Source organism: Sceloporus undulatus, chromosome 1 (assembly GCF_019175285.1).
Source record: "Sceloporus undulatus isolate JIND9_A2432 ecotype Alabama chromosome 1, SceUnd_v1.1, whole genome shotgun sequence".
Classification (NCBI taxonomy): Eukaryota; Metazoa; Chordata; class Lepidosauria; order Squamata; family Phrynosomatidae; genus Sceloporus; species Sceloporus undulatus.
The window spans coordinates 45,307,942-45,335,538 of NC_056522.1; the positions used below are offsets into that span (position 1 = coordinate 45,307,942).

The 27,597-nt window shown below is 39.9% G+C and overlaps 1 protein-coding gene across 1 annotated transcript in view; it reads right to left on the reverse strand.

The window, feature by feature from the left end:
• Nucleotides 1-17,769: 17,769 nt before the first annotated feature.
• Nucleotides 17,770-27,597, reverse strand: part of ITPKB (inositol-trisphosphate 3-kinase B) — a 103,610-nt gene continuing 93,782 nt past the window's right edge. Inside the window, 2 exon segments of the mRNA XM_042445175.1 lie at nt 17,770-19,270; nt 20,424-20,495. Of these exon segments, the coding sequence (XP_042301109.1) occupies nt 19,055-19,270; nt 20,424-20,495 (288 nt within the window). The 3' untranslated portion in view covers nt 17,770-19,054.

The window sequence follows — 27,597 nt, forward strand, 5'->3', positions numbered from 1 at the left end:
GTAGAAGTATAGTGTCTAGATCAAGGGAAGTAATAGTGCCACTCTATTCTGCTTTGGTCAGGCCCCACCTGGAATATTGTGTCCAGTTCTGGGCACCACAATTTAAAAAGGATGTTGAGAAACTGGAGCGTGTCCAAAGGAGGGCAACTAAAATGGTGAAGGGTCTGGAAACCATGTCCTATGAGGAATGACTTAGGGAGTTGGGTATGTTTAGTTGGAGAAGAGAAGGTTAAGAGGTGATATGATAGTCCTGTTTAAATACTTGAAGGGATGTCATAATGAGGAGGGAGCTAGCTTGTTTTCTGCTTCTCCAGAGTAGGGATGCCATATCCTGGCGGCCCCCGGGACAATTCCGCTTTTGGGGCCCCCCTGCCTGCCCTGGTCCAGTTCCCCCCCAACCCCGGCCTTTGTCCCGCCTCCGGGCCGGCCCCGCTCATGCGGCCATTGCCGCGGCCGCTAATGCGGCTGGCCGCCAACCCACCTCCTCCTTCTCTTCTTGGGCAGTGCCGCCTTCCTCCTCATCTCCGGCGCTGCTGCCGCCGCACCACCTGCAGCGAGGCTATGACAGAGGAGCTCATCCCCTTGGGCCAGCCGGCCATTGGCCAGCTGGCCAAAGGGGACGGGCTCCTCTTCCCTTGCGCGCGCCACCCCAGCCACAGCATTTGTCCTACATTTGTCCTGGTTTGGAGGTCCTGACTTATGGCAACCCTACTCCAGAGACTAGAACCTGGAGCAATGGATGCAAGCTCCTTGAAAAGAGATTCCACCTCAACTTTAGGAAGAACTTCCTGACAGTAAGGGTTGTTCGACAGTGGAACACACTCCCTCGGGTCTTTAAACAGAGAGTGGATGGCCATCTATTGGGGATGCTTTGACTGAGATTTCCTGCATGGCAGGGGGTTGGACTGGATGGCCCTTGTGGTCTCTTCCAACTCTATGATTCTATGAGTGTGTGTGTGTGTGTGTGTGTGTGTGTAGGACCTGTCTGTGAATAGTGAAAGCATTTGGTAGTGCATCCCCTCTTAGGTCAACTTTGGGACCCTAGATATTTATGGACTCCTATTTCATAAGCCTTAGCTAGCATGGCTAATGATCAGAGAGAATGAAAGTTGTAAGAGCCAATATCTGTTGATCCAAGGCTGGGAACCATTGTCACAAAGAATCCATTTCTAGGACTGTGATTTTTTTCCCCGTTCAGGGTTGATAATGCCTTTAAGAACTCAATGGCAGAATCAAGCCCATTTTTGTTTACTGCTCTAGTGCAATGCTAGCTGGGGGATTCTGGGAGTTGTAGCCCAAAATGTAACTCTTGGTGGCTCTTTGTATCCTCATTGGCACATAATGTGTACTTCCGTCTCAGTTCCAGCTGGGGAACTCCAGAACTTCAGGGTCCACCCAGTTCTGACATGAGACCACTCCACCAACCCCAGTGTCTTTGTCTGTCCACCCAAATGCCTCCCGTTGGCTTCCATTCAGGTCCATTTGTCATTCTCTTCTTTCACATGAAACTAGAAGTGTGTGTGTGTGTGTGTTTCATTTTAAACAGTGTTAAGGCAGGCTGCTTCTCTTCTAAACTCTTCTGTGTAAACATTAAAGGTTCAAACTGTGGACAAAAATACTGGGATTGAAAATGTGGTAAAGCAACAGGGGAGTAACTATGCATGTCAGTATTTTCAAAAGTCCTTCAAAAACTGGAAAGAGTAGAGTCACCAGACTAGGACTATCCCAGTCTCTGAGATTTTAGCAACAACAACAGAGACTTGGGGAACATCCCTTTATTAGAAAGGCATATTACATGCAACTGTGGTTGGTGCTTAAGATATATCACAGGAGGCAGGCCCTACAGATATTATTAAGTATGACATGCCACTCAAATAAAAAACTCATATCTAACTAATGAAGAAAATTGAGAATCACATACCTTTAAAGGCAACACTGATATATTCTTTGGTACTAGAAGTAATGGAAAGTTAGCCTCCCATATCCACAGATTTTTTTATCCATGGATTCAAGCATCCATGGATGAAAATATTATATATATATATATATATATATATATATATATATATATATTCAAAAGGCAAACCTTGATTTTACCATTTTATGGAAGGGCAACTAATTTGACTATGCCATTGTATTCACTGGGATTTGAGCTTCCTCAGATTTTGGTATCCATGGGGGGTCTTTGAATCAAATCTCAATGGTTACCAAGGGCCCACTGTATACCCATCTTGTCTAGTTGTGTTGCAGCCGTTGAGAAACTTAACCTCCATATTATAGTGGACACTCTGTATCTAAAGGGGGCTACTTCCAGGACCCTGTTTGAATAGTTAAAAAACACAGAAGATCAATTTCCTATTAATAATAGGGCGTAGTGCAGCAATACAGGTGGCTTCAAGCTCCAGTTGCCAGGCACACCTTCAGGCTTCACCACCTACCTTCTCTCTGCAACCTCTTCAGCCTCACAATACTGTACTGTACATATTACGTTACTTGTGTTGAGTAAAATATTGTGTATTGGGTTGCTTACAGTACTGTAGTTTGAATCTGCTGTTAGTTGAACACGTGGATATAGCAGTCCCACTGTACATTGGTTTTAACTATTTGCTTATTATTAAAAGATTGATGCCCCACACTTCATTGTGGGGTCTCAGGGGTGGTGTACAAATAAAACAGTACAGTATATATGATTTAAAACATTTTCCAGATTTAAGACCAGAAGATAATTCAAACAGGATGAAAAGAGATTAAATGGATAACAGGTTAATGCAGCCTAAAAGGTTAAAACAATTAAAACTATGTACATTGTTGGAATGGGAACAACCAGAGGAGGGTGGTGGATCACGGTGAAAGCTAAATTGGCTCTTCAGGGTAGGGAGGAAAACAAAAACAAAGGGACCGTACTTGAAGATTGAATTGGTAGATAAAAATATCTAACTTGCAGGTTCTTTGAGAATTAGAATCATCAGGTCATAGTAGAGCTGGAAAAGTTACTTGTCTGGACAACTCCCTGAGTCCCCATGGTTGGGAAGGTCTGGGAATTACAGTAAAAAAGAGTATCTTTTCCAAGATCTGTCAAGGAATACTGAATCCAGAGAGGAGAGCAGTAAATTATGTATCCTCTTTTCCCAAGGGAAAGGCTCACCTGACAAAAGGACACAGATAAAAAAAATTAACTGCTGATCTATCTGTATAACACACATATATAATTACTATAATTATAATTCAGAAGATAAATGTAAATGTAAATATTCAGAATTAGAATACTGTAATTCAGAAATAATTACTAGAATTATAAACAGAAATACAAAGTGGAACATGGCTGTGAGGATGTGACTGTGACCAGGTGGACTTGGTACCTGCTCTATTTTCTGGCCAGGTGTAACCTGTTGATAGGCAACTTCCATGCTTTCTGCTCTCTCTTCTAGTGTTTTTTTTTTTTTTTTTTACTTCTTTAAATAGGGTTTAGACTAGAAAACCCTTCCAAAAGAAGATAAGAAAGGGCCAACAAATCTGTCATTGTAACAGTGAAAAGCTAACTGACACTTATAGTGGGATTGGAAACAGTCCATGTTCATTCTTAAGTGAGCAGAATCATTCTATTAGCTGTGCAGTGTATACCATGCAGAGGTCTGTACACAAATAAAACATATAAATGGTACCGCAAACCAATTAATGCAATTCTTCGCCCTCAAAGAGAGGATCATCTGGATTTCTGAGGGAGACAGTATCTCAGGATGAAAGAAAATTCATTAACTCCTGCTGTTTTTCTTGCCATGGGAATAACTGCTGCACCATTCTGCAATGTGCCACTTCAGATGTTCCACAGCTCACAAACAGCTTTTTAAGCCACAGCTGCAAAAACCTGGGAGAAACTCATGTGAACCAGACTTTCATGCACAGCTTGGAAAAATGACCTTTTTTGGACCACATGTCCCAGAACACCTCCAGGCAGCAAGGCTGGAGGCCATTTTATTTGAGGGTTTAAAAATTTATATTCCAAAATAACTTTTCCAAGCACTGCTTTCAAGCATATTGACATTTAAAGTGAAGCATCCATTTCTCACATTATTTTAGGCCTCAGTGTTCTGTGTTCCATATCTGTTAGATTAGGATCTGATGTCATCTGTTGCTGCTCCAGTTCTCTGTTGCCACTCTAAAAATCTGGAATGACCTGCCGGATGAGATCCACCATGTAACATCGTTGCAGGCCTTTAAGAAGACAATAAAAACGGAATTTTCACTCTCCATTTGTTTAGCTGTACCCACCGGACTTTGATTTCAATCTATTTTATTAACCATTTTATTCGGAATTATTTTTAATGGTATTTTAGGGTGGGAGGGAGATAGGGGAACTAGGATCTAATGTGTCCTGTTATGCTTTTATCTATTGATACTCATGTTTGATTTTATTGTTCTTGTTTGCTGTTACCCGCCTCGATCCAATAGAGGAAGAGGCAGGATACTACTACTACTACTAATACTAATAATAATAATCTGGAGATGGTGGGAGTTATAATCCACTTTAGCTGTCAGATGGGTTGGGGAAGGCACATGGTGAATGGAAGTTGCATGTGCTTGTCCCTCCCCCCACAATGCTAGCCCTGTACTATAGAAAAGAGTTGCCACCCAATTATGGGACTTCAAAACCATACCACAGGCAGTGGCCCAATCCTGTTGCCTTCCTAGCTAAGAACAGTGCAAGTGAAGGTGGATTAATTCAAAAGAAACAGCTGCTGAGCACAAGGCTGACAGGTCAAGCAAATTAATCTTCCTTCAACACCATGATGGGACAGCATCTATCCTATACGAAAGCACCAGATTAGGGTGTAGATCAAGGTACCCTACATGAAGGCAGTTTCGGGTGTACAGATTGGGCTGCTTAGGGCACAGTCCTCAATTTAGACACCTTCTTGGGCTTCCAACACCTGCTCCCTGAGATGACCATCTTGCTCTATTTAATACCAGCCTGCATGTTGTTGAATGAACATCAGGGTTGTGGTGTGATTTTACCAACCGATCTGTTTTTTTACAAAGAGGGAAGGCTTCTGACCCCCCCCCCCCCCTATTTGGCACCTCATAGCAAATACAAGAAGGAGATCAGAAGCATCTATGGACACCTATAGTTTTAGTTTTTAACATTCAATGCTCCCAGTAACTTGGGACCTCAGTAGTTGAAGGAACTCCTCTCCCTATATAAACTTCTCTCCCTATATACCCTTTTCTGTGGTTTGAAATCTGTTGGAGGAATCCTCCTCTATGTCCCACGAGTTGAGAATACAGCATTGAAATCCCTGGAAGAGGGCTTTCACTGCTGTGGCACCCCAATTATGGAATCTGTTTAGAGGCCCAACTGACACCAACACTTGTCATTCTAGTGCCTAGAAAAAAACCCATAACTACTTCATAAGACTTTTGAGAGCTTGATTGAGCTTGTTCAAAGGTGCATATGTGAGTGGTTTCAAATTGTTTTAATAGCCCTATTTTAAGTGTTAAATTATTTCATATTTTTTTAGCCTTCCAGTTATTTTTTATTTTTATTTTTCAGTTATTTGATTTATAGTTTTTAAATTTATTTAAATTTAATTTATTACTTTTGTTTTTAAAACTGTTCAGATTTAGTGTATGCCACCCTGAGATTATCAGATATAAATAAATAAATTGATCGGCTTTTCTATTTTCCAGAAAGAGCAGGTGTGTAATGTTGTTTAGGACTACAGCAGCATGCTGCTTTCCTGATCCAGACTGTGGGTCAGGGCAGATTTGGTCCAGAGGAATCTAATTGCCAATCATAATTCAGATCTCAGCTTTTGGATCTTACTATTCATGTAGCTTCATCTGTTTGTTCTGATTGTGCATTCGGCAAGCCATAACATCTGACAGATATGAAGCAGGAGGGCATACTGATGGTTTGGAGGGTGCAGTATCTGTAAAAATGGATGTCAAGCAAAGAAAGATTAAAGAGAAAGGGTGATCATTCACCCATTTTACAAAACTGTGTTCTTTGGTGTGTTAACATTGTAAAGAGAAGAAACGAATTTACAGACACTTTGATATAACAATAACAACCTGCCACCATCTTGGTGTATATTGTATTGTGTAGACACTTAAATGAAGAGAAAACAGAAGAGAAAACCTTATGACTGTATTTGTGGTGTTTGTTCTTTGTTCTTCAGCTTTGTTATCTGGCTGCTTCTGTATGTTCCTCTGTTCTCCCCCAAAAGGTTAGTCTTGTCAGAGCTACAATTTAAAAATAGACCAAATTGTACCCGAGCTTCAGCCAGGAAAACAAACATGTTACTGAGCCTGAAACATTAGCAAATACTTACTGTAAAAAGCAGAGAGCTTTATTGGGCATTTTGTAAAAAATCCAAATTCCATATTGGGAGTAATACAGCATCTTTAGTTGAGTAAACCAAAAGGCATACAAAGTACTTACTGTAGACTGATGATTACTTTCAGTCTGCTAGGTCCATCTCTCTTTCTCTGTGTGTGTATATAAACACTCCCAGATTTCAGCCCCAAGTGAATTATTATTCCTTTGGAGCACCCTTTTCTCTGGCAACCTGGTTCTATGCACAGACTGACAATGACAGGAACAATTTCCGTGGTGCTCTGTAGTATCAGCACATGCCGAAAGAACTTTTCCCTTTGTTCCCAGATAAGTGTGATTATTCTCTGCTTATAACATTCTTAGTTACAACAATAAATACAGGTGAATTTACATTTGCAACATTTAAAATTTAAAGATATAGCCATGCTAGTCTGTAGAATCAGTGCGTAGAGAGATCTTGTAGCACCTTTGAGACTAGCTGAAAGAAAGAAATTGCCAGCATGAGCTTTCGTAGATGCATCTGAGGAAGTAGACTGAAGTCTAGGAAAATTCATGCTGCCAATTTCTTTCTTTCAATTAGTCTCATTGGTGCTACAAGATCTCTCTATATACTGATTTAAAATTTAAAATACTTCTCCAGAAATAAATTTAAAAATCCCATAATACATAGCTCTCACAGCAGTTGAGTGAGGTGGGAGTCAGTAAGGTAAGTTGAGTTGGAGTTTTAGCATAAGAAAATCTGATTGAATTGAGTTTCTTTTCCCTGCCTAGGTTGGAAGAGTTTGGGACAGGGTGAGAAACTACAAACTTGTTGTTACTAGAGGAAGGGGTTTCTTTTGCCTGTTTAATAGGGAGTGTATGGGGGGGGGGGGGGGGGGAGAAAAATGAAATTTTTTGTTGGGGGGAGGGGGGGGGGTTTTTTGCCCGTTTAAAGGGGGGGGGGTGGGGGGGGGGGGAGAGAGAAGAAACTGGAATCTTGTTGAGGCTGGAAGGAAGGATGGCCTCTGCCCATTTAGATGGGGGAGCTGTGATAGTGAAAGAGCAAGTGGATAACAGTAACAATACCCAAAGGGTAACTGATAAATATGCTGCAGGAGAAATAAGGAAGAACATTGGCTGCACCTGCAGTGGAGAAATAACCCGTTTTGACAACACTTTAACTGCCATGACTCAATGCTATGGAATTCTGGGAACTGTAATTTGTTGTGACACAAGAGCAGTGTCACTCTGAAAAGGAACCATTGCCTATTGGCAATCCAGATAACCCCAGCCAAGCCCTCTTGGATCAGCAGTTGGTGCCTCTTCTGGTCCCTTGTAAAATATCTGCATATTTATCTGGTAAAGATGAGCTCTGATGTTTTATCCTTCAAAACCCCTTAAAATTGGTAGTGGGCTTAGTAAAGCTGCTAGCTTTGTGCCTACTTCAGCACTGTTGAAAGGGCTATTCCTGATCTGCAATTATTCCCAGTGGAATTGGTCTCCCCATTTACATCAGTCTCAGTTTCCTTTACAAGTCCAGGAATATACATGGAGACCATCCTATAAATAAAAAGTAACCATAACTATTGTTTGTGTTTCTGTTTTTTGTTAATGCATGGTTTATCTGTGCTTTAAAATGTGAGGTTAGAATACACACAGTTCCTTAAATGGACTTATATGAGACTACCAGAGCAAAGAGAAAGGGTTTAGAATAAGAATCCTGGGATGTTTCCAGACAAAGCTGCTATTGTGCAAGTGCCTTGCCTCATTAATGGATTTTTTTTACTGGCAATCCAGATATTAGTGCCTTCCATTTACAAACGCCCTTGGGTTTGCACACTACTTCTTCCATTTTTCTCCTATTACCACTACCACCACCATCACCACGAAAAACAACACTGTGCTAGTGAGAGAGGGGAGAGTAGCTGCCTAGTGTCTTCTGGTTGGTAATGCTTGAAACGTGGAAGTATTCAGAGGAGCACCTTTGAGTGAACCTTATTTGGATGGAATAATTTGGGAAGGATTCTATGGGCCACATTCCAATAGAAGGTGCAACTAAGGTTATTGAGTGGGGGCAAACTGAAGTATGTACAGCCAGATACAAGTGTTACCAGTCTGGATATTTCTCCACAACCATGTTCAGTTTCATGTATTTCTATTTAGGAGTAAGCTTCAGTGCAACAGCTTCCCTGGCTGCAAAGCATAGCTCAGTTCTAAAGCTCAGCTTCCTCAGATGCAAAACGCAACTCATTTCTATAACTTACCTCCCCGGCTGCAAACCAGAGCCATGATCTTTATCAGGAGGCAAGGTGTAAAGTTCCAGCCAGGCAGAACTATGTCCCATCTCCCCTCTCATATCCTTTAAAGTCTCTTATGTCCCCACCCCAAAACACGGCCATTTAGCAACTGGTGAACAGCAAGCCAGAGGTTTATGTCTTTACAGTTAGAGTTTCCTCCATACAACAATGGAGGCATCTTTTAGGACCACCCAGGGTTTTCCAGAGGTCTTGGAGAACAACACTGTTGTTGTGTTCCTGACTCTCTGTTATGACCCAATGGTGACCTATGCCAGTATTAAGCGTACATAGCTCACTAATAGGATGCTAACCCAGAGATCTCTGTGTAAACAGATTTCATTGCTTTTGCTGCTCACCAAAGAATGCAAGTAAAAACAGACGAGTGTGTTGGAGAGATGTAGAATGCTTTTAGGTCTTACGAGGCTCCTGGGCCAAATATTTCCCATTACCAACTCAAAGTCTGTATCCTGATGGGGTCTGTCAAGAATTCCATACTTCTCAATCCCATACTTCCCTCCCTCGCGCTCTCTCTCACACATGTCTTACAGAGAATGAGAATTCCTATGCCTAAATATAGGCATGTTTTGCTATATATTCTGTGCATAGAATGTGGATTGGTTTGTTGTTAAAGGAATTCTGCAATCTTGATGACCAACATGCATGCTATGTTCTGCATATTCTGTCATCTTTTGCTGCCACTCCAAATGTTGCGTTGCTTCCATAGCTTAATGAAAGATGAGATCTGTTTCCAGGGCTGAGGGAAGATGATAGAAAGTACTGTTTAAATCTAGAGTCTGGAGCTGCAATTGTCAAGGTCAAAATCTTTTCCAGGCTGTAGCTCAGCACAGAGTACTGAAAAATTTCTTTTCTACATTTCTGCATTTTGGCTTTCTATGGTCTGCTGAAAATACCCTGATATGCTGAGCTTTTAGCAGATCAGGCCAAGTTGATTTAACCCTTGTGTACGTCACTACAAGGGCAATCTTAAAATAGGACCATTATAAAAACAAACAGCTTACAGCTTATGGATTCCCACACAGAACACCAGGATACTAATTCTTGATGGCAGAAATGTCCTGGGCCACAGGAGAGCTAGAAAAAAATGTTTCCTGAAACTTCAAAGCCTGATACAAAAGCAAAGCCAGCAGGAAGTCATAGTAGAGCAGGAGTAGGAATGGTGTGACCAATGAGCCACATGCAGCTTGCCAGGCCTCCACACATGCCAATATTTTTTAGACTAAAGTTCACTTGCTCTTCTGGATGTCTCCATGGAGTGCTACTGGCCATTTAAATGTTGTCTAGTCTGAATTAAAAGTACTGGTAATGACATTGCATGACATAGTAGTTTGAGCATTGGGCTATGACTCTGAAGAGCAGGATTCAATTCCCACTCGGCTATGCAAACCCACTGGGTGACCTTGGGCAGTCACACTCTCTCAGCTTCAGGGGAAGGCAATGACAAACCTCCTCTGAACAAATCTTGCCCAGAAAACCCCATGATCGGGCCACCTTAAGATCGCCATAAGTCAGAAACAAATGCACACAGCACACAATGACATTGAAGGCTCAAAATAGCCTGGGATCTCAATAACCGTCAGAGCACTTCTCTCTGTAAAAGGAAGGACTGAGGAGGTCTCCTGTAGGTGCCCTCCTTTGTTTCCTACCAATAGGAGCAACTCAGTCTGTGAGGATATGAGAGAGAGAGAGAGAGAGAGAGAGAGAGAGACTTCTGCTGGGGCTGGCCATCCCCTGGATGCATAGTTTGCCGACTCCTGAAAACCCCAGCTGAAATCTCCACAAGGTCATGCTGCTCACTGGGTAACCCCTGGCATATATCTCAGCCTATCCAACCTCACATGGTGGTTGTGAAGATGACCTGATATGCGAACATCAATTACACTACCATGAACTCTTGGGAGGAAAGGTGAGCTAGGCATGCAATTATGTTAACAACAACAGGGAATATCAGTGAAAGTACCTAGGATTTAGAGGAAACAGAGATGGATCAGAGGAAGCTGCAGAGATATTAGAAGTACACAATATTCTGTTGAGGCAGTATGTAGGTCTTGAACTCATTCACATGCTGTTCTACATACGCCCTTTCTTGTGGGTAGCTAGTACAAGTGAACTGAGTTACCTGTACAGAACTTTCCTCTGAAATGAACTAAACCTGTTTCAAGCACACATTCTTTACTTCAGTAGCATTTCCAGACCTAACTCATGTTCATTCAAACTGAGCAGCTGTTTACAAAGGCAAATTCAATATAATCTTTAGCCTCATGATTCACTACCACGTCTGGGAACATAATCTAGTGATTTGGGATGCAGACATATTTTCCTGCCACAAAGTGCTGTGTGATGGCTGTCATAAATACTACTATCTGCTGCAAAAAGTTGCGGTTTGGTTGCCAACTGGGAGGCTGCCACAAGTTTTGAAAAGTATCCGAAGAAGCATTTTCTGTTGCCTCAAAAGCAGCACCCTTCAGTCATAATGGATACAGCACTGTATCTCCTTACTGTGCTCTGCAAACTTACGTGGGGTTCAGTCCCAGCTGCTTGTCACAGAAAGCCTTACTCCCGAAAGAGAACTAGAGATGCTATTTTAATCACCATCCTGCTCCTCAGTGCTTCATGCCTCAGAAAATCTTATGTTAAGGTGGCTGCCTTGCTTCTAAGGTCAGGTTTGGGAGCCCTTTCAATTTATACACATTTAAAAGTTTTAACAGTTTGTAACACATTGAAATCATAATGATGAACACCCAAAAGAAAAGCACACCACTCCATTTTCAACATTGTTCTGCCATAAGATTAAAAATCAATAAAAGGCCTACCTGAATAAATAGGGTTTAGCCTGCCAGCATAAAGAAATTCCAGTATGTACAATGCTGTAAACCAGGCTTACAATATTGTAAATACTGAACATTATGCCAGTCTATGTTTTCAGTATAGCTGTTTATTTCTCCTTTCCCACCACCATTCCCTTCTCCTTTTGTGTCATCTCTTTTAGATTGTAACCCTGAGGGCAGGGAACCGTCTAATTAAAAATAATAATTGTAAGACGCTCTGATAGACTTTAGGGCTGAAGGGCGGGGTATAAATACCATAAATAAATAAATAAATAAATAAATAAATAAATAAATAATATTTGATTGTTTTTAACACTTTGTATTATGCCCTATCTGTATTCTGTTTCAACTTATAAGCCACTTTGGGTCCCTATTCAGAGAAAGGTGGGATATAAACTAAAACTAATATTCTACATTGGCTACTTCTTTATGAGTGTGTAATGTCTTCTTGCTCAACCCTCAGCCCCATCCAACAGTCATCAGCCAAATCAAGTGAAGGAGGTCTAGCTGATCATTGGAGGGCAAGGAGAATAACATCTTCCCTGAAGATGCCAGTCACAGATGCTGGCGAAACATCAGGAAGAAACTCTGCTAGAACATGGCCACATAGCCCGAAAAACCCACAAAAAAAAAAATAAGAATAACATTCCTTGCTCCTTTCCACCAGAGGAGCTGGAAATGTCATCATTCTTGTGCCAATCAGCAGCTGAACAGATCTCCTTTGCTCTATCCAGCTGTTGGCTCTTTAATGGCTTAGGTCCAGACTATCTGAAAGACCGTATCTTCCCATACAAACCTATGGAAGACGACTTTCTCTTGGTCCCACCACCCCAGGCTCGCTTGGTGAGGATATGAGAGAGAGCCTCCTTGGTGGCTGCTCCCACCCTCTGGAATGACCTTCTGTGAGAGGCTAGGCTGGCCCCTTCCCTGTTTCCTTTTCACCATCAAGCTAAGATTTTTTTTTAAATTCAAGGACGCTCTTAATATATAATAATGTCAAAAAGGCCTTTAATTGTTTTTAACTTTTGTATATTTATGTAATTTTATAGTTTTAAAGATAGTTGATTTTTTTTTAATTATTGTAAAATTTTAACATGATTTTATTTGTGAGCTGCCTTGGGCCTCTTTCTGGGAGAAAAGCAGCAAAGAAGCAAACAAACATCATTCCAAGTTTGCCCCACACATTATTTATTCACTGAATTTTGTATTTCTGAATGTGTACAGTGTGAGGACAGAATGCATGCACCCCTGAATATTATAAAGGTGTGGAAGCAGGGGAGAGTTCATATGACAAAAATATTTAGAAATGATTTCAGAAGACTGACAAATATATGCCAATATTCTACACTGCCTACTTAGTTACAAATGTCTAAGTATCATCTCCAGCCTGACCTCCCATACAGTATCTACCTTAACAGGTAGCTTTTAGTAGGACATTTTAGTAGGACAAAGTGATGGAGCTCTGTTCAGATGGTGGTTAGGGGCACTGTAGGAAGTTTCCAGCCCCCCTCCTACCAGCAAGCAAGGCTGCATCATCACAAACGGAGCTCCTGTCACAATTCCAAATGTCATCCTATTGCACTTCAGCTTCCAGATGAACAAATGTCTATCACTCAGTGCAGCTGCTGGCTGTTAAGGTAGGTTTGTGGGCCATTTAGGATTGTGGCAATACTGCTACAACAGTGATACACAGTATCACTGAATATAGAGCAGTTATGGATCCATAATCCTAGATTACAAATTTGTAATTGCAATACAGAATACCAGCCACTTTCCCAGATTTTTCTGGGTTTGTGCTGCACCAATAGACCTCCCATCCCAAATTATACCTCTGTTTTTGTTTTGGACATCTTGATGGGTGCATGTTTATGTGTGTGTGTGCACGCGCACGCATGCACACACATATATATGCTAATGCATCATGGAGGAAAAGAAATATCAAAGTAGGCATTGAACTAGCCAACTGTCTGGTACTGCCACCTGTTGGCTAAAATGAGCATCACTGAGTTCATTTTACTGAATACAAACTTTAAAAAGTAGTTACATGGCTCTGTGCTGATACCTTCATGAGATCGACCAAAAGATGCAAAATATACTGTATACAAATGTTGCTTGCAAAGTCCACTCACTTTGTCACCAGGGAAGGATGATTTCAAAAAATCATGGAATGGGAGAGAAGTGACAGTGTTAGAATCAGTTCTTGAAATGTTTAAGGGATGAGGGAAGGTTTATGCAGAGTGAAAGGTTACAACATATACATCATGGCTATAAGGAGGCTCGGAACAAAGAAACAAAAGAAGAGTGATATAATCCCACTTTTTTAGTCACATCAAAAAACAAAACAAAAAAACTCCTCCCTTTTAGTAATGTTTGCTAAAAGGATGAGGTGTAAGCATCAGATGTTAGCATTTTGAGTTACCTGCTAACACCCACACAACAGCAAGAGATTCTGTTCATTGTCAGCTACCCTGGCTATGTCCCTCCTTATCACTGTTGCTTCCTTTTCCCTTGCCCTCTCCATGTGTGTAAGCAGTGAAAAAGGAGGAGGAAGAGGGCAGCAATGGACTATCTTCGTCTTTTGGGACCATGGTGTGGATTGGGCCCATAGGGCAAGGGCAAACAAATGGGCAGTAGTGATGGAGGCAAGAAGGTAGTGCCACTCAGGAAGAGGTTGCCTATTGAAAGAATCTTGATCAAGGGGTCGCTCCCTGGGCACAGATCTGAAGTCAACTGTGGATTGATGAAAAGCAAAGAATATCAATGTCTGATCGTGAACATGAGATCCCCTTTTATCCATTTTTAGGTATACCTACACAGATGCACAAAAATAACTGGAGGTAGGATTATCAAAACCTAGTCTGCATTTTGGCTGCAGGTAGGCAGGCGATGGCTTAGTGGTTAAGATGCCAATTCTGACCATCTTAAGGTTGGAAGGTTGGTAGTTCCCATAACTAGTCCAAGCTTCTGCCAACCTAGCAGTTCAAGCACATGTAAAAGTGCAAGTAGATAAATAGGTACCACTTTGGTGGGAAAGTAATAGCGTTCTGTCCATTCATGCTGACCACATGACCACTGGAGTCATCTTCAGACAATGCTGGCTTCCTCAGCTAAGTAACAGAAGTGAAGATCACCCCTACAGCTGGTTACAATTAGACATTCACATCAAGGGGAAACCTTTACCTTTACTCCATACTGAACTGCCAAAATTGCTGAACTACATTCAGTCTTACTCTCACCTTCTCCTTCACTTTAGATATGCAGCATACCTGTTTGCATTACTAAGGCAGTTCATCAAATTTAGAACAAATTGTTTGCTCTACCCAGCTAATCTCACACTGTGACAAAACAATTTAGTTATTTCAAAGAATTAGACACTCAAATATACCTTGCTGGAAAGGGATGTGTGACCCTCCATGGTGCTGGACTGCAACTCCCATCAGCCCCAATGGCAGGATAGGGACTAGTGAGAAGATGGGAGATGTAGTCCAGTATCTGAAGGGCCATGTGTTGCCCATCCCTAATATAGAATTTGTGCCTGTGTGAAGCGACGTGGGAAGAAACGAATGTGTTTTTGTGAGTGAATGGCAAATTTTAGTAGGATGCTTGATATGATAAGCAAAAGGATTGATATGTTTAGCTGAAACAGCAGTCAGCCAAAGGACTTTTTCTTCAGCCACCCCTAAACTGGACTGACCAGCCAGAAGAGACTGGACAGCTGAATATGCTGTCCAAATTTAAAACAGCACTGAAGAACAGTCTCTTCTGACAGGCTTATCCAGATGATTTTTAAATTGTGAATTTAGATGCTGAATTTTAAATATGAACTGTTTTAAAATGTGTATGTCTTATTTGTCCTTTTAAACTGTTGCATGTTTTAATTAATATATTTTAATTGATGGTGTTCATTGTTGATTTGCTGTTGTTCCCTGCCTTGATCTAAGGGGACAGCCAGGTAAGAAATATATTGTTGTTGTTGTCACCTTACAAACTTTTCTGGCTTAAACCCAGGCTATCTGATTACATGGTTTATGTCCACACTATCCAAGAGATTGTATCTCCCTATATGAAACTGTCATATTCAAGATCCTCTGGGAGGGCTTTGTCTTGGTCCCACCACCATCACAGACCTGTCTGGACAGGACACAGGAAAGAACCTTCTTGGTGGCTGCTCCTAGGATTTGGAACTCCCTTTCACAAGAGGCCATGAAGGAAGATGTTTTCACCACCTTTTTGCCAGTGAGCAACGCTGCAATGATCAGAAGTAGGAGCAATTGCAGGTCCTTGCTACAGCCTCACTTACTGGCAGGAGGGGAGTAGAATCTTTCCTTGCACATCAATTGGAGGCTGAATGGATTTCCCATGCCTGATCTGAGTGGCTGGCTCTTAAGTGTGGAGGGTTGGGCCAGGAGACATTACAATTACATGGTTATGGAGACATAACTAAATAGCCAAGGTAGGATATTGGCCACTACGTTTTGCAGTAATGCTGAATTGGATAACTAATGGCAAATTTTATTGTCACCCTGCTCTACCGTTTCCACTTGCCATATGTTGAGACTGATTTCTTCTCACATACGTAAGTTTCATTTCATTCTTGGTTTCAGGCAATCTCGGGTCAAAGGAATGAAAAAGGAAAGTCACAAGACATCATGAAAGTAACCATCTCATAAGTTTTTATTTTGAGATATCTGACTTACAGGCACTGTGCATCAGTGGTGTTTTATAAGTCTGCAAGTTCATTGTTAATCAAGGAAAACTGGTGTAAAGGGTGTGGGGAAAACTACCTCACAGCAACAGTTCCAGGCTCCAAAAAGGTCTGATAAGACGTTTGGAAGAATAATTCGCTTCTTTTAAAGCCGCAAAACAAGGAATCTTGTTTTACAAACAGATAGGCTTAAAATATATATATATAACAAAAGCCATTAAAAAGCTAGATACAATTTTAAAAGGATACAAATTTATGCTGCTTCATGGACTTTCTCCTCCTCCACACATGTAGAAAGAGATGTTTTTAAAAACTGTATATCATTATTTAAAAGATTCCAAGCATTGAGGCTTAGTGTTCTAGGCAACGGAATAAAAGGAATGGCAATAAATAGAACTTTTAAAAAAAATCCAAACCACTTTTCCATGACACTAATCGAACAGAAACTAGTCCATAAGGCACTTCCACATAGGCTGTTATTAAACAGCATAGGAAGTATGAAAGGAAAAGCAGCTGAACAGAGCAACTATTTACAACAACAGACACATGTCCAATAAGATATGAATGGAGGAACTCCCAAGGGGTTGAGTTCTTGTGAAAGGCTTGCATGGGGACTCAAGGGACATTTCCCCACAATATACACTTGGTGCAAGAACAGAACCTTCCACAGCAAGACTCTGCAGCCATCCCATTGCAAGGGCCAGCAGGGTTGCAGCAATACAATTATGGGGAAGAGTAGTAGCAATGAGGCATCCGAGATGTGTCCTGAATTAAAAGTCAACTGGAAGTTATGCTCGGGAAGATTAATAACCTGAACTCAACACAGTCTTCTCAGTCCAATTTACTGCAGCACTCATGAATTGTCCCCCATGAAAAGGATCAGTAGCATTCCCTTTCGGACATTTCTGTTAACTGCTTTAGCAAGCCAGTCCTGCTATCTAGCTATCTACAGTGGTGCCTCGGGTTACGAAATTAATTCGTTCCGCCGCGGCGTTCGTAACCCGATTTTTTTCGTAACCCGAAAAAGCCATAGGCGCTAGCGCTAAAAGCCGCGATTTCGTGCGAAAAAGCGCCGAAAAGCACCAAAAATTTTTTTCGTAAGCCGAAAAAAAAAAAACGTAACCCAGAACAGTTTTTTCCTATGGGATTTTTTCGTATCCCGGGAATTTCGTAAGGCGGTGCTTTCGTATCCCGGGGTACCACTGTACTTTGTTCAAATGTTCCATGAGATTATAAAATGGCCTACATTCTTAGATGCAGAAGCAAATGGTTTTGCAAGACCTAAAGTGGTGATTTGTTACCAAAATGAAAAAAAAGGACATTAGATTAATTCAGGTTATAAATATCAGGGATCATCACCAATCTCTCTCTCACTAAATGAGACTACACATTTCTTCTCTTCTACATTTCTTGCAGATATATGGAAGTTGTTCACCTCACCACACCCAAATTCCACCTCTTAGGCCTCATTCATGCTATCCTTTGAGATATGAAAAACTAAATGTTTAAAAGAGAGTGAATATAAGAAATTGTTTGCCGTTTCAAAAAGATCTGCAGTGCTAATAGACACCTGAATAATGCTAGCTGCAGTTTTACCACTCTATGATAGTCCTTCCTTTGACATGCTACTAGGTCACATTGAGGCAGGGACTGACAATATATTGATTTAGTGCCCCTGTTCTGAGCCCCTCCCCATAGCACACTGCTGCTGAATTGGTCCAGCTACACCATCAAAATCATGGCCACTTCTCCCCTTCCCTTGCCTTCTTGTTGCTTTAGGAAGACAGAAGATACTCTGCACTGGAGTCTTGCCAAGCTCTAGGCTGAGGATGGATGTTTTGACACTCGGCTGCACCATACAGACTTGCTACAGTATTCAATGAATTTCAGCAGTGGCAATAGTGGTGATAAATCCAAATGCCACTACTGAGATGTGATAGTGCTGTGGCTTCAGCTGCATTCTGGGTTTTCCATTACGGCCACCTGAACCTGGGAAGTTGCCCACCCTGTTTAAGGCAACTAGGGGAAGAATACCTCTCCCCAAGAGTTCAAGCCAATAACAGCAGCTAAATGAATGCACCATGAAATTTAACCCACAGAAGCCGATTTTTGCAATTGCTACAACTACTCAAATATTGCATAGTAGTTATAAGCTAAGAAATTGCATGGCTATATTGAAAAGTAGACCTGGTATTAATTGTTCCTATAAACTCATATATCTGGATTCCTACTTTTAAGGAGGTTAGTAATTATAAATGGTTTTATTGTCCCCTGGCTTTCTTGGTAGATTCCAAAGTTTCATTTGTGAGGGAAATACCCAGGAAAAAAGAATATATATATAATCCCCACAAAGTGTCCTTCTGAAGCCATGGCTTTAACATGAGTGGCCCAAATCATATGCTCATATTGGACATGAGAGGGCAGCACATAACTACAAATGAATCTCTCCTTCACTCTGACAACTATTAGCAAAGTATTGTTAAAACAAGACTAGGGCACCACCTCTTCTTTTGCTGAGATATATGGAAATTGTATAAAACTCTTACATTAAAGGGTTTTTTGTGCTGGCACAGATGACACATAAGAACCAAATACCCTATTAAGGGGGAAGTGATGCAAGTCATGCATTTTGCTAGCCAGTGACAGGAGTCGCTGCTAACACTTAAAAAACCCTGTATTGCTATTCAGTTTCTCTGACTACGTTAAATTTCATGTTCTGTATTTGTTCTGGCACATAACTGCATATTTACACTTTAAATAAAATAATGAGCTCCTAAACTTCTAGATCTGGAAAGGAAGAGGGTGGATGGAAGGAAAGTGTCTTGTAGTGCAGTTCAGAAGGGTCAGTTTGAAGGGCTGGCTTCCAGGTAGTGGCAGAGTTGAACATTTGGCTTTAATGCAGATCTTCACTCTGAGACAATTCTGTTAGGATCTCAATGAGGTTATCCATCCCCCAGAGATAGCCATCCTCTCTGTTGCCTTCTACCCAGGGCACATTGTGCTGAAGGACCTGTCCCTCTGGAAGTGGCGTGGTTTTCCCAAAATCAATCATCCACACTTTGGCCTGTTCTCTCTTGTCATGGATGAAGAGAAGGGAACTCCCAATTACCTGCAAAAGTAAAGATAAAAAGGGATCACCACAGGTGGACTTAAAAGCATGTGCTCAACTAAAGATATTGCTTAAGATCTGCCATCACTGAAGTAGCTGCAAATACATAACTACATACTGTCTCATGATCCTCCCCAAACTTACCTTAACAGCCAGCAGCCACGTCAAGTGATGGAGATCTGTTCTGCTGGCAACTGTGGCATTGCAGGATGATGTTTCCAGACCCCTTCCACCAGCAAGTTGTGGAACAACAATCAGAAGCAGGAACCTGTCACAATTCTTCTGCAGTTTACTGGGAGGAGGCTGGAAACGTTATCCTGTAGCACCCCTGATTACCAGCAGAACAGACAGCCATCATGCATTGCAGCTGCTGGCTGTTAAGGCAGATTTTGGAGGGCATTTGTGATCATGGTAATTCGTCCATTATAGTAAACATGAATACCAAACAGTACGTTTAGCTTACACATTAATAAGTGCTCAACAGGATGCCAGCCTTGGTGGTTTGCAGTTTCCATAGTGTGAAATGAAAACAAGCACTTGTGGCCCAGAAAGAATTTTAAGACCAGAGAAACAGAAAGTTTACTTTTTCCCCTTCTAATTATGAAAAAAAAAAAAAACTGAACACAGTCCCCCTTCCTTCACTCTCATGTCTCAAATGCTGGGGCATCTTTATAAGTGGGGTGATAAATTGGCTCAGGGCTTTAGTCTGAAATTGAAAGGAACTATCCAAAATGCAGCACCTATAGTGGGTTTCAGTTCAGCAACTTGCGTAGCTTCCTTAAACTTTGGATTAAAACTCAGGAGTACATTAACCACCCATTCCCATGAAAGCCAGCAGCTACCACTGGTCTCAAGACTGGTTAAAAACAATACTTTGAGCAAATTAAAATAATGATGAAGTTAAAATAATGACCAGCCTCAAATGAATACCCAAGAAGAAAGTATGAAGCAGGTGGTGAAAAAAATCATCCCAATATTTTTGGCGCAGAGAAAGAGGTGTGTCTGTGAATATATTTGTCGCTTGCCTGTGATTAACTTAGTTTTCATACTTATTTAAACAATTGGTAAATCTTGTTCATTTGCTTAGGCAAACTGAATTCATTTGACACATGCCTGCAGATCAAAACGATCAAATAAAAGTGGTTGGTTTTACCTCATGACTTTTGAAGAATGGTGATGTTACCAATGTTTCACGGATGCCCTTCAACCGGTTAAGGTAACAGTTCTGAAGTTGAAAGAAAAGAACTTGTTAAGGTCTTTAAAAACATCCCAGAGTCCTCTACCGTGCTAATTAGAGATATGTTTCTGGACACGCCTAACTATGTTTGGGATAGAGGAGTTCTGATTATATTATACCCAAAATGTGAAGTCCAGAGATCACAGTAGTGCCATTGTAGTGTGCTTCACAGCATGTATGCATAAACCCCCTCCCACTCCTGTTATCTTGAGCATGGTTAGAGACTCTTGTGGAAGCTGCAGAGCAACAGAGAAAAGCAAGTGGGATTGATTCACTATGGCAAATAGCAGGAGGAACTGTGAATCTGCAGGTTGGTTGCCCATAATTTAAAGAGTCTTGTTTAAGCAGCACTGCCATTTTTATTATAATTAGCATGAGTCCCAAGGGACTCAAGGAAGCTGACAAATTAAAACACAAAAAAGTGAAAACATACATTAAAATACCATTAATGTTCATGGGTCAACATTAATATTAACACAGGATCAACATTAACATGGAACCAACTTTAAAATGGAATTAACTACTAACAACATTTAAATTCAACTTAATACACTGTTTATGAAAAAGCAATTCAATAAAAATGATAAGAACAGAACAGCATCCTTGGTAAAAGCTCTTTCATTAAAACCTCTCACTTCTAAAAGTTTGCCAGAATGAAAAAAAGTCTTTGTCTGCCATCAAAAGAACTGCAGTAAGGGAGTTCCAGAAGCCAAGGGACAACCACCAAGAAGGTGTTTTTCTGTGTTCCCATCAGCCATGTCTGTGAAGATGATGATAAACCACCTATTCCAGAATCTCCCTATAATAATAAATGAAAAGCCATTCCTTCAATGGCACAGAGACTTAAGAAACTTTATCTGGGCAAGACGTAAGTCAAGAATCAGATGGAAGACACTTATTGATTAAAAAAAAAAGATGTAATTTGCCATGTTTGAAAATATACTATTATGCCAGTGCACTAACATGGATAGCAAAGTGGGTGACACTAGAAAATGGCAGAATATTAATGTTAGAAGGGTTCAACAATTGATATGGCTGGCAAGCGTATCTCTGGTATGAAAAAGCTAAGATTCATAAAAATTTTGAAAATCATTTCATCAGAAAACCTTTACTAAGAGTCTGGAAAAAACAGGGGGAAAAGCTTTTACAGAAAGATTCCAAACTGGGTCTCAAGGCAAGAAGCATTCCAAGGAAGATGGACACAGTACAAGAACTGAATCAGATACGAAGATATCCTGGTAAAAAACCAACAAAACCAATACAATATAAAGAAAATTGAAGATTTTGAAAATATAGATCATAATTTGTACTGGTTCCCATATTTACAACTTAAAGAAAGCTATAAAAGGGCTTTAAAATTAGATCAGAGAAACGAATTGGATAGATAACATAATGCTTAGTAAAGGGGGGAGGGGGATGTCAAAATTATATAAATTGTTAAGAAAAAGAGAACTAGACTAAGAAGAAATTCAAAATACAATGATACAATGGGCTAAAGGTATAGAAAAAAACTAACTTAGAAGACTGGCAGTAAGCAAGAAAGAAAACAGAGAAATTCACTACTTCACAAGAATTAAAAGAATTTTTTAAAGATTGCTCAAAGATGGTACTTGACCCCCCCAGAAATTACTGAAAATATATAAAACAAAACAGGACAATTGTTGGAAATGCCAACAGACTCAAGATTCATTGATACATATGTGGTGGAGGTGTCCTAAGCTTAGAAAGTATGGGGGGGGGGGGAATACATATGATGATAACAAAGATTTTGAAAATAAATTATCAAATGAAACCAGAAGTATATTTGTTAAACATGACATGAAAATTAATTAAACAAAACAATAACAAATGTTAGAGAATTATACTTTATATGATAACCTCTGCCAGAATATTGCTAGCAAAAAACTGGAAGACAAGTGAAATTCCATCTATAGAAGAATGGTTGTAGAAATTAATAGATATGTGTGAAATGGATAGACTAACAGCTAGGCTAAATAATAAAAATAATAAAAATATGAAGATTGTGGATAGGAGATAGATTCCAATATTAGACTCTGGAAAAAAAAAGATGGGCAGTTTGAAGAAACAAAATTATATCAGTAGACTTTTGGATAGAAATGCTGTCTGAGACTAATATGAAAGTAAATTATCAGAAGAAAAAAGTAATGAGCTGTAAAATTGTTTATAAAGTCAGAGATACATGGGAATGCAATATATGTATGAAAATGTGTTAATTAGAATAAGTGAAAGGTATGAAAGAGATACACAAGGAAAAGAGAAAAGAAAGTTGAAGAGGGTGACAGTAAGTGATTGAAGGTTAGTGTAAGTGATGGTATGAATAGGAATAGGAAGATAGAAAGAAGATAGGGTGAAAAAAGAAGTAGTAAAGGAATGATAAAAGAAGAAGTAGAAGTAAAGAAATGGAAGATGAAAGGGAAGAAAGAGTTAGGATTGGAATAGAGGGATAAAGATGATGAAAGCAAATTAAAAGGTAAGAATGTGAAGATAAGTAAAAAAGAAGATATTATCATGTTAAGATTTGATTAGCATACCAAGGAAAGAACGTATGAGAATGTATTAGAATGCTCTATGTTTGATGTGTTAGATGAGGTGTTTGACTGTTGTTGTATGTTGTTGTTGTCGTTATTATTATTATTATGCTTTATATAGCGCTGTAGATTTGCACAGCGCTGTACATATAAACAAGAAAATAGATAAGAGTACACCTGCCCATGGCATACAATCTAAGAAATAACAGCATAATACATATAAGTAATACATAACAATACAGGAGAGGGTTCAATAAAACAGGCAACAAATTAAAATGTCAAATAGCATTATGTTTACACTTAAATAAAAACATTATTTTTTAAAAAAAATGACGATGATGATAGGACTGAGAGAAGAGCCTCTCCCTGGACAGGCATTATATGGGGACATTTGGTTTTTTCAGATTCTTCTGAAAGGTGGGACTGCAAACATATTTACATAACAAAATGACTTGGCAATGAACAGCAACAGCATTGTTTATAATCCTACTTCACTTAACTGTCTACTGTAAACTGTCTTGCAGGCTTGGAATGAGCAGAACTCACAGAGAGGGCAGTTTAGAGACTATAATGTGGTGGGGTCTAAAATTAAGTTCATTTGGCTTTAACTTGCAGAAGTAACTATTTTTACAATTCCAGTATTTATAAATGTGCTGCTTTTCGGGACAAAGCCCACCCAAGGCAGCCCACGTATACAAAGCACCTCAAGATACACAAAAACTCCTGGTTGTTCTACCAGAAGACAAAGCCTTTCCTAATTAGGGAGGCTTTCTGTGCTTCTGAATTTGCAACAATCATTTTAACTGATGTGCTTTTAAACTGTTTCAGTTCAATTGTTTTAATATCATAACTTGTTTAATTCTTTTTTAATAATATAATGCATTGTGTTTTATTTTTATTTGTTTTTTAAATTATACTGTGAGCCAACCTGGGAGAAAGACAGACGATAAACATATTATTAAACACAAAACTAAAAACATCTGCTTTTTAATACCATATTAAATCAAGGCCAATGAAAAGTAAACTGAATTACATCTTTAAAATCCATTAAAATGGTAGAAGATGGGATCAGGTGTATCTCATTCAGGAGTTACTACCAAGAAGACCCTGCCTCTAATTCCTGTTTATTTAATAAAACTTGACAGTGGCCTTGTGAGCAGAATGCTTGAGGAGGAATGTAAAAGTTCAAAATGTTTGTATGCATCTTAAAATAACCTGGTCCCCAAACATTTGAGGCTTTAAAGGTCACCACCATTATCACAAAATGAGCCTGAACCAGTAGCAAACAGCCAATGAAACTAGTTATTATATAGACATATATGGTCTGGCCTGGTAATCATTTAGTGGTTGTGTTCTGGTTCATCCGAAGTTTCCGAATCTTCTTTAAAGGCAACGTCATTACAATACATTAATATAACTATCTGGATTATATGTAACCGCAGCACCAGGTTCTGCTTTCTCTCTCTACAGTGCTTCACCTAGCTGCAACCTTAGGATGGTTAAAGGTTAGTGACAGATGCCATCTTTGCCTCCAGATTCCATGAGAACTCTCATATATACTGTCATTTTTTAAAAAATTGTAATTAAATTAATTAAATTAAATACCTCTTGTGTGATGTAGAATGAGCCCATGGGTTAATGGTACTGAAGGCTGCTGAGAGATCTAGGAGAATCAACAGGGTTTCAGTGCTCCCATCCATTCCTGTTGTTGCTGTGTATCTCTAAGTCATTTTTGACTTATGATGACCCTAAGGTAAACCTATCACAGAGTTTGCTCAGCAGGCTTTTCCAGAAAGGGTTAGCCATTGCCATCCTCTGAGGCTGATAGAGTGTGACTTGCCCAGGGTGACCCAGTGGGTTTTATAGCTAAGCAGGGATTCAAAACCTGTTCTCCAGAGTCCTAGTCCAATGCTTAAACCACTACACCATGCTGGCTCTCATCCAATACCTGGTATAAATTATCCAGAAGAGCAACTAGTGTAAAATGTTTATAGCTCTCTCACCAGGCAAGAGGCAAGCAAGATGTGTAGGAGAGGTATGTTGAGGGGGACTGATTTCCAGCGATGAGACATAATCTTGGGTTCCAGGAAATGAAGTTTAGTAGCCTTACAATCATTTCCAGATACACAAATCCTACTGTTTATTCAGAAGGCAGATATTTACTTAAAATCCAAAAAAGATTTCACAAACCCATCAACTCATCCTTCTCTCCCCCTTCACCAGGGAAACCCTTCCAAGTTTTGGTAGTGGACAATTCAGTCAAATATCCCTTTCCACCAACATATTTGGTGCTTGCTCTTCAGCTCCAGCCACTATTGCAAAGTAAATTCTGTCAAGCATTCTAGCAGCTGTATTATTTGGCCACTTTGGGACCACTTGACCTAGGAAATGGATTATCAAAACAATCCTCAGTAGGCTGATTGTTCATAAAGATAACTCATGGTAATCCTCAGCACCTGTTTGCAAACTTGACAAATGTATATGTAGCAGCATTACTTTTATTTCCTTATTTACCCAAACTGGTTTATCTGTTTTCACCTAAAAATGAAGCTCCAAGGGATACAACTGCTACTTGCCACTGTTCCAGTTGTGCACCTGGGCTAGCTAGACACCTGAGCATTTGAGACAAAAATCCCAAGTTACTTCCCCTGTAACTTATAATTTGTTGCCTAGTAATCATGCCCAAAATCTGCTGCACAACACAAATGTCATTGACTCTGCTGAGGTAGGGAGAGAGAAAAAGAGGGATTATCAGATAATGCTAAAATTTGCAAAAATGATTGTTTGGACTGTACTCTACACAGCTAGCATGGCCAAGGAACTCAGCTGGAAAGCTAAATATAAAAAAGGTTCGCGGGTGTTACAATTTTTAAAAAAGGATACAGGCACCACTTCTGGAGATAGTACAACCTTCCTATGCAAAGTCAACAATAACTCAGCCTCTTCTAAAATGGCAAGTTCTTACTCATTTGGATTGCCTCATTTGCAGAGTGCTTTATAGATATATAGATATAGATAGATATAGATATATAGAGAGAGTGCTTTATAGATTTAAACCAAGGGCACATCACCATTTTAGTCCTGAGGAGCCAGAACAAGTCTTGGCTTGGGAAGCAGGAAGCCATAACTGTATAGGTATAGACACACAAACACACACCTAAGTTCACACACATTCATTCAACTGTGGACATAAACATCATGTTGGTGAATGGAACAATGTTTTGAAGATAATGAGGAAACAGCTTTACATATGCAAACTTTTTATAATATATAAGTTGGGCCAATATAGAGAAAAATGTACTGTATGTATTCCCGAAGGCTTCACTAGTACAAATTGCGGACAATATAGTATATGGAAGTGCAGATATATTCCAGTCTTATACTACTCCTTTCTTTCAAGATCTACCATAAAAACAAAATTACTATCTTATGTAACCAACATTAAAGTTAATGTTCTACTTTTCTTGATTTAGTTTTCTATTCATTCATTAAAAAAAAAGAACAAAAAGAACAAGTATGGGCAGACAATTAGGCTTATGAGACACACTTCATTTTTACTAACACACTAAGATTTACCAAACAGAGTCAGGTGTAAAAGAATGACCCTTAGAATCATTAAAAAAAACCTTTTCAGCCCAGGAATTCAAGTATCAGAACTGCACATAGCTTACACTCCTTCTACAAAAACCCATTCCTGGCTACTCCCCTCTGACAACATTACTCTGACAAGTAAGACTGTGGATCAGGTGGAATTATTTTTGTTGCTGCTGCTATTAAACAACTGGAAGTCTTCACACATCTACTTTAAACTATCCAGAGATCTATCCGTAGATTCCATTCTATCTTCTGCCCACTCATAACAAACACACACAAATTACAGGAAAACAGATTCCACCTAAACATTAGGAGGAACGTCCTGACAGTAAGAGCTGTTGGATAGTGGAATACACTCCCTTGAAGTGTAGTGGAGTCTCCTCCTTTGGAGATTTGTAGACAGAGACTGGATGACCATCTGCCAGGGGTGGTTTGATTCTGAGTACCTGCATGGCAGGGGGTGGACTGGATGGCTTTTGAGGTATCTTCCCATTCTATGATTCTATGAAATCAGAATAAAATGGGTCTGCATTTGCCTCCTGAGTTGCAAGGTGTGTAACCTGGGTTAGTGTAAGCCTTGGATTCAAATGTGCTTTGGCAATGCATTTCTCATTCAACTTTACCTTTCTAAATCTTCATTAACAGCTATTTTGGTTCTAGATGCAATTCAAAGTGCTAGTTTTGATTTGTTACAATGTAAGAAGGGACTAGGGCATCTGTAGAATCCCTTCCCCCCTCTATGATCCTACCTGTTTGTCAAAGACATTTTTGGTGCTTTATTCCCATTTTCTCTTCCTCTAGGTGCTTTCTATAGGTACACCCCCCACCCTGGTGTATGGAATATTCTCCCTACAGATGTTCCCCAGGTACTATCACTGTTATCTTTCCAAAGCCCTTGGTTGGGTAGGCTATTACATGTAGGTTTTATTTAAACCATGTCCACTGTG